Consider the following 11,811-nt stretch of genomic DNA (forward strand, 5'->3'; position numbering starts at 1 on the left):
TTTTTTTCAAGCTTCCAACAGGGAGGATGGACATATAAAAACACCCCTATAAACCTGTGACATTAGCTAACTACTACAGGTCCAGAACCAGTTAAAAGGATAGCATTAACAGAGTTGGCACTGTGGGCAAATATCAAAGCTCATCTTCTCCCTCCTTTTCTGTAATTAATGCACAGATGTCATCAACATAGCACGTTGTGATGAATCCTGCCTTGATGCTGTAACCTGCTGAGAAATTTCTTTCGGGTTGGCAGCTGCAACCCCCGTAAAAATATCCAAGCCAGTTCCCTGAACCGACTGTACCGTACAGTGCTGTACAGAACACCGTATCCTTTTACCATCCTGCCAGTACTGGTGTGTTTCAGCTCCTGTTTGTGTGACACCGTGCATATGACATCATGGCTCTTCCCCCACCACCCACCCACGTCTTCTCTCCTTCTCTAGCCACTTCATCAACATCCACCCACAGAGCCCAGAGGCCACCCACTCGATGCGTCTCTCGTCGCATCTCCGTCTCAGTGTGCGTGTGTGCAAGAGTGTGTGTGTGTGTCATGTGTAAGCCCTGGCTCCTGTAACATTGGCTCAAGGCAGATGGAAGTAGGCCATGATTTGGACAGTTAACACCAGAAGGGACTTGGTGGTGAAGGGGAGGTGTGTGTGTGTGTGTGTGTGTGTGTGTGTGTGTGTGTGTGTGTGTGTGTGTGTGTGTGTGTGTGTGTGTGTGTGTGTGTGTGTGTGTGTGTGTGTGTGTGTGTGTGTGTGTGTGTGTGTGTGTGTGTGTGTGTGTGTGTGTGTGTGTGTGTGTGTGTGGAGGGAGTAGTGTAGGAGTGTAATCCCGATCACGCCAGCTTACGGCTGGCGATGATGATTCTACTTATGCAGATAGCAAACCCATCCAAGGGGTATAACAACGGCCTCTGATTGACTGTTGTTTTATAAATATGATAAATATGAGACACTGCTGACAGTGGAGCTAGGAAGCACAGACAGATTCATAGATTAAGTTATGCTGAATCAAAGGATTCTAACAGACGGAGAAAAAAACCTCCCATCAAGAACAATAAAAATGTCTGTATCCTGCTATGTTGTGCCTCAAAACACATCTGAGCACCAGAAACTCCAGGCAATAGTTTTAATCTGGCTCTGACTCGGATTTATAGCCTACTGCTGTTTGCGTATTGATGCTCTTATAATGTGAAGAAATAGCCTCTCTGTTGCATTAGCCTAAAAGTTTTTTTGATGCGAGTGTTTATATTAATTTGGGATCTATCGCATCCCACAACTGTCCCAGAGTACGTATGGAATATGTTTTTCTCACACAGAAGGACAAGTAAGTTGACCAATAGGTTAGGTAAACTGAATGTACTATGGGGCATTTTAGATTGACATACCTGTAGGCTAGTGTTTTTGCTGTTCGTCAGACATACTCATCTTGTTGGCTGGCGAAAAGTACATTTAGACAGTTCTAAGACCTTCAATATGCACCTAAGAATTCAGTAAGAAGGACACGTGCAGTTGCATCCCCGGTGTGTCTGTCTTCACTTGTAGCCTACTTTGGAGCTGAGATGCCTGTGAGAAGGACCCAAACACGTGACGGGCATTGGCTAATAATAATTCAGATTTATCCCATGATTGACACGTCTTTCAGCCATCTGTCATGCATATACAATAGATCGCCCTCCACCTGATCAATAGAAATATGTTATTATGTCTCGGGGAACTGAGATGATATGTATACAATAGGCCATTTTGATCGTCTCAGTTCATCTCTCCATGACATTAGGCAGAATAAGGACAGCGAAGAGACTTTTGTGTGAAAGAGAAGCACAAGGAAAGATCAATCCACCCCAGCTGAGAGCTCAGAACTCTGTGTCTTACCATACTACATATTGATTAGTTCCTTAACTACAGGGAGAATTCAGTACAGAAAGGAGGACATTTATCTAATTCCAACTCCAAAACCAATTGTGATTAAATCGCAACCCTCCCCTGATCGAGATCGAGGACTAGAGCCTCCAGTCGTCTGGTAATTCGATGTATGTGTCTATGTGTACATTGGCATGCGTGTCTGTGTGTCTTGATGAGATGTATTTTGACCAAAATGAATAGCAGGTCAAGTGCAGAGTCAGTAGGGTTTAACACTTCTGTGGGAGCCGTAGGAGCAGAAGAGTAAACAGCAAATGACCAGCAGCTCTCAGCAGCAGGCACTCGACAGCCCTGCCCCTTCTCACCCCTAACCCACCATTAGTCTCATACGCAAATGGGATGCCTAAACATGGGATGGTCATCACAATTCTGGCTCTAGGTCTCTTTGCTGACTTCCATTATAGCCCCAGTCCCCAGAGGGAATTAGCTGGTAGTGTTTATATAGTACGAGCTGTAAGTGTCTGTTTATACATGTTATCGACCAAGGAGAGAAAAATCAACAGGCTGCAATGTATTTATTACTGAGCAACAGGGAACAGTTAGGTTTGGAGCTTACAGTCACTGTCAACTACTGACCAGCGCCCAGAGCTGATTTCCATATTCCAGTAAATGTTGTTTACTTCATTCTGAGTGTTGTTTGGTTTCATGTTGTTGTCATTTTGGCTTTTGAAAGGCAATAGCTTTTATGGTGAACACACACATCTGGACCATTGACTAAATGGACTTAATTTATCCACAAAGCCGTTCCACGGAGCGCAAATATCTAGTCGACAAGCACTGTACTCTTTTAGGCAAACAAATGAGGGAGTTACGGAAATTCTAAATTGGCTTATTTTAGAGGAATAGACCAAAGAAAATCAGAAGTAGTTATGATCTAATACAGATCCGTAGTGGGAAATGTTGTCAAGAAAATGTTCATCTTAAAACAGTGATCATGATCTGATCATGTCAATGCTTTACAAAAACCATACACTGAATTATGTGGTTAGAGCAATTTGTAGCTCACTAATGCTTTAATCTTTAATCACTCATTCAGATAGAAATAGAAATGTTTCCAAAAACAATGAGAAAAGCATGTTTTGCTGTTCCACGAAAGTTCAACACACAGCAAGAGATCAATTATCTTTACTCATCCACCTCTGTCCACAGATACACCAAGATGAAGACATCCACCAACATCTACATCTTTAACCTGGCTCTAGCGGATGCCCTAGCCACTAGCACACTGCCCTTCCAGAGCGCCAAGTACCTGATGGGGACCTGGGCGTTCGGAGAGGTCCTCTGTAAGGTGGTCATCGCCATTGACTACTACAACATGTTCACCAGCATCTTCACCCTGACCATGATGTCTGTGGACCGCTACATCGCTGTGTGCCACCCAGGTAAAGGGAGAGAAGCATTCCACATGGGACCCTATTCCCTTTATAGTGCACTACTTTTAACCAGAGCCTAGGGAGGCTCTGGTTAAAAGTAGTGCACTTAGTAGAGAATAGGGTGCCATTTGGAATTCATCCTGATCAACTCCTATCCTCTCGCGTAAATAAATGAAAGGGTGCTTAGAACCAATAATCCACCACATAAAATGTAAAAAAGGCCAGCAGTCACTGTAATATATATTGCAATTGAACCGTAATTTCCTGTGTCACCCAGTGAGAGCCCTGGAGTTCAGGACGCCCGCCAAGGGTAAGATCATCAACGTTCTGATCTGGGTTCTGTCCTCTGCCATCGGAGTGCCCATCATGGTCATGGCTGTGACCAAAACGACAGACAGTGGTGAGACAGCATTGTTAAACTAGCACGTTTTTTTACACTTCTTTCAAAACGATTTCTTGTATAGCCTCACCCATGTTGGAGTTTTCATCATTTCAAACTCAACATGTTTTGGGGAAATTGTCTGTTAAATTCTTTGTTTTTTAATCCCATAAGGGGATAAATCCCTCTTACTGCAAAAATGTACAGTATATTAAATCTTTGGTCAAAATATAAATTATCTCTATAACATAAACCTACTACAGTCTCCTCTCTAGAACTGTCTGTTTTTTAATCCCATTAAATAAGGGGATTAAGTCCCTCTTCCTGCAAATTTACAGTATGTTAAATATTTGGTCAAAACCCCTCTCTCCGCCTTTCACCCCTCTCTCCGCCTCTTCACCCCTCTCTCCACCCCTTCACCCCTCTCTTCCTAGGTCAGACTATGTGCACGCTGAAGTTCCCCGACCCTGACTGGTACTGGGACACGGTCACTAAGATCTGCGTGTTCATCTTTGCCTTCATCGTCCCTGTCATGGTCATCACCATCTGCTATGGTCTGATGATACTGCGTCTGCGCAGTGTCCGACTGCTCTCCGGTTCTAAGGAGAAGGATCGCAACATGCGCCGCATCACCCGCATGGTCCTCGTGATCGTCGCAGCCTTCATCATCTGCTGGACACCCATCCACATCTTCATCATCATCAAGACCCTGGTGGAGATCAACTCTACGTAAGAATTTATGTTTTGTGGACTTTTATTTTCTTGTTAATTTTACTGTGTGCTTGTATTGCTTTTTTTAATTAATCTTGCTTATTTTATTAGGTCAAATTACTTGGAAAAAGGGCATAAAATAAAATGAATTATACATCATTTATCATTGCTTATTATTAACAGGAACCCCTACGTAAAAGCCAGTTGGCACCTCTGCATTGCGCTGGGCTACATGAACAGTAGTCTCAACCCTGTTCTCTACGCTTTCCTGGACGAGAACTTCAAGAGGTGCTTCCGGGACTTCTGCCTGCCCTGCCGGACCCGCGTGGTACGCAACTCCCTCAACAGGGGTCGGAACGCCAACCGGGAGCCCGTGTCCGTCTGCACTCCGACTGTAGCTGGGAAGGAAAGGAAGCCTGTATGACTAGGCATGGACCAGATCCCTTGTGGTTCTGGTTCTCAACCCAGGAGGGCCCAGCAAGACTTGCAGTCTGAGGTCACCCAGATCTCCACAACAGAGTTCTGACAGGATAAGCAATGATTTAGTGAGACTCACAGAGTTGTCAGTAAAGAGGGGTCCAAACCACACCATATAGTTTTTTTTGGACCACATAATTGATATTCCTCCCAGTGAGATTTAGGAATGTTCTTTATTGTTGCTCAGAAGAAGACAGATTCAATGTTTCACCATAAATCGTTTTCCGCTATCCAGGGACAATCTGTGACGGTGCCAGAGCTTTTGAGTAGCGCATTTCTGGTTTGTGACAAATGGATGTCTGGCTGCAGAGAGAATACACAGGATGTTGTCAAGGACAGTGGTCCAAAGAATGCCACATGGTTTCATCAATTAGTCATCCATGTTTGTGACTGATGACAAGCTGCACAAATATGGGACTGGGGATGTTTTTAAAATATAGGCAACAGGGTAAGGGAAACACCAAATGAGTAGACACAGTGCATTCTGCAACTATTCAGACCCCTTTTCTACATTTTGTTACGTTACTGCCTTATTCCAAAATGTATTCAATTACAGCCTCAAGTCTTCTTGGGTATGACGCTACAAGCTTGGCACATCTGCATTTGGGGTGTTTCTCCCCTTCTTCTCTGCAGATCCTCTCAAGCTCTGTTAGGTTGGATGGGGAGCGTCACTGCGCAGTTATTTTCAGGTCTCTCCAGAGATGTTTGATCAGGTTTAAGCCTGGACTCTGGCAGGGCCACTCAAGGACATTCAGAGACTTGTCCCAAAACCAGTCCTGCGTTGTCTTGGCTCTGTGGTTAGGGTCGTTGTCCTGATGGAAGGTGAATCTTCACTGCAGTCAGGTTCTGAGCCCTCTTGAGCAGGTTTTCATCAAGGATATCTCTATACTTTGCTCTGTTGATCTTTCCCTTGATCCTGACTAGTCTCCCAGTCCCTGCTGCTGAAAAACATCTGACAGCATGATGCTGCCACCACCATATTTCACCGTAGGGATGTTGCCAGGTTTCCTCGAGACGTGACGCTTGGCATTCAGGCCAAAGAGTTCAATTTTGGTTTCATCAGACCAGAGAATCTTGTTTCTCATGGTCTGAGAGTTCTTTAGGTGTCCTTTGGAAACTCCAAGCTGGCTGTCATGTGCCTTTTACTGAGGAGTGGCTTCCGTCTGGGCACTCTACCATAAAGGCCTGATTGGTGGAGTGCTGCAGAGATGGTTGTCCTTCTGGAAGGTTCTCCCATCTCCACTGAGGATGTCTGGACCTCTGCCAGAGTGACCATCGGGTTCTTGTTGACCTCCCTGACCAAGGCCCTTCTCCCCCAATTGTCCAGTTCGGCCGGGCGGCAGGGCCAGCTCTAAGAATAGTCTTAACTGTTTCAAACATATTCCATTTAAGAATGATGGAGGCCATTCTGTTCTTGGGGACCTCCAATGCTGCAAACATTTTTTGGTACCCTTCCCCAGATCTTTGCCTCAACACAATCCTGTCTCTGAGCTCTACGGACAATTCCTTTGACCTCATAGCTTGGACTCTCTGACATGCACTGTCAACTGTGTGACCGTATACAGACAGGTGTGTTCCTTTCCAAATAATGTCCAATCAACGGAATTTACCACAAGTGGAAAGTGGAAAGTTGTAATAACATCTCAATGATGATCAATGGAAAGGGTCTGAGTACAAAGGGTCTGAATACTTATGTAAATAACGTTTTTCTGTTTTTTAATTTGAATACATTTGCAAAAATATCAAAAAACCTGTTTTCACTTTGTCATTATGGGTTATTGTGTGTAGATTGATGAGGACCCCAAAAATATTTTTACACATTTTAGAAAAAGACTTTAACAAAATGTGGAAAAGTCAAGGGGTCTGAATACTTTCCGAATGCATTGTCTTGGTTGATCTTCTTTCTATTCCCTGGGAAGCAAGCACCTGTAAACTTACATTGATGAGGAACTTTAAAGATTGCTGAGGCATATTCTAAGCATCACACTTAACTCTACTTCCATGGAGTCAAATTAAGATCTCATGGGAAAAACAGAACATTATTTTCCACTTTCTCATCTACTTCAAAACAAAAGGAAAAACAGTGACATTTCACATGTAGAAGAAGAAATTACGGATTATTTTTGACAGGTTGGATGATGGCTGAAAGCATACTTTAGAGCAAAGCACTAGGGCACGAGACACCGAATCAACATGGGAAAATGGGGCTGATAGCTATGTGATTCTGTAGCCAACATCATTTTTTTATACTATATACTGTAAATAAAAACATGGCGTAGAGAATTCCCTACTGACTGACAATATGCTCCGACATAGCAGTTGTTGTCAAAGTTAGATAATATTACAACACTCCTGATATGAATTGAATATTTTATATTTTATGACATTCGCAACATGGAACATTTCTACATTAAAATCTACCACAGAGCTCTGTACCTGCTTGTGCCCTATAGCTGAGAATCCAGGATTGTTCAATCTACTGTACCATAGCATTTCCTTTCCAACGACACCTTGGCTGTCGGCTCCAATCCTACTTTCACGGGTAGGTTTTATCGGTTGGAGCAGAGAGGAGCAGAGAGGTGGAAGGGACCACTGAGAGGAACAGCTAAATAGTTATGGACCACTGATTGAGGTTGGAGGAGCAGACGGAAGACGCTGGGGCTGCATAGTCCAATCATGATCTACACTCTTTGTGAATGCATTACTACTCTGATGAATGTGAAAATTGAACAACAACTGCAGAACACACTGTGTACAGCACAACAACTTTAAACTGGAAGAGTATGGCGGCTTGTGAAACCGAAACCACAAACCTCTTGAGAATCACTGAGCATTTATATAGCTGAACCAAGTGAGATGAGAGTTCAATAGGACTCACTATCTGTGTTACTGTGTAATTGGAGAAAAACATTGTGTTATCTGTCAAATAAAATCTATGGCAGATTAAACTATGCTTAAATAAGGATGCACTGAAAAGGCATCCTATTCTCTATATAGTGCACTACTTTTGAACACACAGTAGGTCCATTCTGCTCTGGTCAAAAGTACACTCTTAGGAAAAAAAGGTGATATCTAAAACCTACGAAGGGTTCTTTGGCTATCCCCAAAGTAGAACCCTTTAAATAACCATTTTCGGTACCACGTCGAACCCTTTCCATAGAGGGTTCTACATATGGAACACATAAGGGTTCTACATTTTTGGGACAGCCAAAGAACCCTTTTGGATCCTTTTTTTTATAAGAATGTAGTGCACTATAGGGAATAGGGAGCAATTTGGCACGCAGGCTCTATGAAACTGTGCAGTTGGAGAGAAACATTGTGTCATCTGTCTAAATAAATCTATGGCAGATTAGAGAGACTTAACTATGGCATTAAGTCATGATAAGATTCCTAAAATAGATGATCATAGCGCTCAATTATACTTTGAGGGCATCAATCAATGATAGCCATTAAATTGAAAATCACCCTTCGTATTTCATAGGCTATAATTTGAGTTTATTATAGGGTATACATTCTCCCGGTAATCAATGCTGATGAAATATCCAACCTGTAAATCCTGCCATAGATTGCACCCCACATGGCACCCTATTCCCTAGATAGTGCACTACATTTGACCAATTGGTGCACTATGCAGGGATTAGGGTACCATTTCAGATGCAGTTATAGTTTTGAATGACCTTGGACATGATGCTATGTCACAAACCACAGTGACAAACTTCAAAATGATGACGGAAATTTTGTGAATCATTTAGCCAAATGATACTAGCTAGCACAGACTAAGAAATCAAATATAATATAATTACTGATTATGTCGACTTCATTCTTACAGGTGTAGGATCTTAATTGCTGCTGTGAATTTTTCTGCACAGTAGGAAATGGAAACTTATACAGTATTTGAGTTTTGAAAAAGGCTTCCCGAAGTTTGTAATTTCCTATTTGAAATTTCAAACTTAACCTCCTACAAGAATTACCATGAATTATAAGCCACATAATCATTTCCCTTTCCTATTGCTGCATGATTATTTTCCTGTTGTAGCCAACTGACTCAAATGAAGATCCTCCATCTGTAGATTACATGTAACTACTATGGTTAGATATTTCTAATGATGTGTATCTGTATGTCTGTGGACATACTGAAGTCAGAAGGATACAACAGCTGCCAAAACAAAAGTCAGTTCAAAACTAAAATCACTTAACATGAGTTTGTAGTATACAAAACATTAAGAACGCCTGCTCTTTCCATGACATAGACTGCCCAGGTGAAAGCTATGATCCCTTATTGTTGTCACTTGTTAAATCCACTTCAATCAGTGTAAATGAAGGGGAGGAGACAGGTTAAAGTAGGATTTTAAGCCTTGAGACAATTGAGACATGGATTGTGTATGTGTGCCATTCAGAAAGTGAATGGGCAAGACAAAAGATTTAAGTGCCTTTGAACGAGGTATGATAGGTGCCAGGCGCACCGGTTTGAGTGTGTCAAGTACTGCAACGCAGCTGAGTTTTTCACGCTCAACAGTTTCCCGTGTGCATCAAGAATGTTCCATCACTCAAAGGACATCCAGCCAACGTGACAACTGTGGGACGCATTGGAGTCTAAATGTGCCAGCATCCCAGTGGAACACTTTTGACACCTTGTAGAGACAAATTGAGGCTGTTCTGAGGTCAAAGTTCGCTAACTTTTTCAGTTATAGGTGAAACAACTGGTGTATGTGATTCTGTATGCTTTCTTTATGATAACTTTATGATATTTTCATAGTGATAATTGATCACATAGTCTACTGCTGAGGCTAGCCCTAAATGCTAAAAAAAATAAGAAAGGAACTGATTCAGTACGACTTAAATTGTAAAAATGTAATTATAGACTGAGACTATTTTATACCGAGTCTTATTTGCAGTATATTTCATGGCAGTGAGTAAAAATGCTTCAGCACTAAGAACACAGACTACTGAATTATTTACAGCTGAATCAATTTCTGGTTTATGTTCTCGTCGCTTTTGTCAGTATTCCTGAGACCCACCTTATATGTGATTTCTAAAATCATGTATTTAGGTGGTAGCAACAAAGGAAGATAGTGTATTAAAATGTGAACAGCCTACACATCGTTATGTATTACAGATATGATATTGACATGTTGACATGCATTAGCTTTGCAAACAAGCACAAATCTACCGGGTAGAGATATTTAAGTACTTTCCTACCCTGTAACAATGTTCACACCTTCCATAAATGAACTGTACATGGTAATATAATGGCCATCTAAGTATGGTTTTAACACCCTTTAATACACAGTGGGACCATAAAGGTAACAGTACATCACACTGAAAAAAAGCGTGCTAATGTCACAAATTTGAAAATGGCCACTACAACAGGAACGGTTGCTAATAGCCTACTATAGCCTTCTTGCCTCTGAGTGTCTGCTATAGAAAAATGGATGTTATTTTGATTAAGGCTAACTCCTGCATAATTTTTCTCGAAACCCGCTGTCAATAGCTGCAGCATTGTACCTTTCCGTACTCTCTTTATGTGAATCAATCTTTGTGTTGAATCTCCTATCTTCTTTGTTCACAATCTGTCGTTCCTGTTGTTATACTTATATTTTGGTTTTCACACTTTATATAAGAGTTCATCTACAGATGTTCAACAAACTATCTGTAGGCAATCAGCAGCATTTCAACAGCTTGTCTTTAGCCTACAGATTGACTATCTCCTCCAAACAAAGTGTTTCCTATATTCTTTCTATCACTTCTTCTGCCGTGCTTTGGATATTGCAGTTAGCTCATTTTTTCATGAATTAATATAAATTGATATGGAACTCCTTTAAAAACGATAAATATGTTTGCTTGTATTCAATGTATTGCCAGAGACTGTAAGGTATTTGTGGTATTCATACTTGAGTCCATCATGGTTAACCTTGCAGTGGTCATGCAGTAATCCTTATAGTTTATAGTTTAAGATAGATGAGCATCTATTGTAAAAATGCATTGATGAACGAACAGCAAGCCAAGATGTTTTACAAGAAGCCTGTCTCGGATTATTGATTAAAACAACACAAATCAATAAAAATGAACATGGTAGCAAATTATGTGTCCCAATTTGTAAAAACCATGGGATGATTTGTAGAGCCAATGGTGCCTCACACCCATTCACATTATATTATGTTTTTTTCATGTGTCCCTCCATTTTATATGATATGTTACGAATGGTCTGGTGGAGGAATATCAGTAGTACAGTATCATATGTCTTGTTGCATTAGCTTTTGTGGCTAGCATTAGCTAGGGTCAGGGGTGTACTATGTCTAGTTTGAGGAACTGTGGATGGATAACTAAACTGTTAGTTGCTGTTCTTACAGTACACTGTAACAGTCAAAAGCCGAAAACAGAAGAACAAAGACCGAAAACACTTTATTTGAATAGTCCATCTGTAGATGCTCTACAACTATCAGTAGCATGTCAACTAACTATCTACTATCCCTAACCCTAGCTCTAACCCTAACCCTAACCCTTACCCTAACCTTAACCCAAACCCTAAACCTTATTCTAAACCTAACCATAACACTAACTTTAGCAAGCAGTTGCTTATCAACAGATCATTTGTTGGTAGTATGTTGGTAGCAGAGCAAATGGATAATCTGGACTATCCAAATCAAGTGTGACCCAAAGACCTTCCCTACATAATTCATTATGAACCAATAAGTCTATGGAATTCACTTAAATTGGCAGTGAAATATATATATACATATTTCCACACTGTGATGTTGAAACACTTTATGAAAAATGCCCTTTTATTGTAAGAGTTTTTTTAAGCCCTGTTCAGGTGGGATGGAGTTGTGGCCCACCACATGACATCACAACCTGATCTGATTATTCTGAACAATTATTCTGACCAGTCATCTTTTATTTGCAAATGTATCTTCCCACTTTGAAGGGGTAGGCTAGAGTGTAAAC

General features: G+C 41.3%; 1 protein-coding gene across 1 annotated transcript in view; it reads left to right on the forward strand.

Moving 5' to 3' along the window:
• The window catches only part of LOC118399065 (delta-type opioid receptor-like), a 28,696-nt gene extending 17,760 nt beyond the window's left edge, over positions 1 to 10,936 (forward strand). The window contains exons 2-5 of the mRNA XM_035794820.2: positions 3,076 to 3,308; positions 3,577 to 3,699; positions 4,113 to 4,407; positions 4,573 to 10,936. Coding sequence (XP_035650713.1) covers positions 3,076 to 3,308; positions 3,577 to 3,699; positions 4,113 to 4,407; positions 4,573 to 4,813 — 892 coding nt within the window. The 3' untranslated portion in view covers positions 4,814 to 10,936. The remainder of the gene's footprint in view (positions 1 to 3,075; positions 3,309 to 3,576; positions 3,700 to 4,112; positions 4,408 to 4,572) is intronic.
• Positions 10,937 to 11,811: the final 875 nt, after the last annotated feature.

The sequence above is a fragment of the Oncorhynchus keta genome, chromosome 20, assembly GCF_023373465.1.
Source record: "Oncorhynchus keta strain PuntledgeMale-10-30-2019 chromosome 20, Oket_V2, whole genome shotgun sequence".
NCBI classification, from domain to species: Eukaryota; Metazoa; Chordata; class Actinopteri; order Salmoniformes; family Salmonidae; genus Oncorhynchus; species Oncorhynchus keta.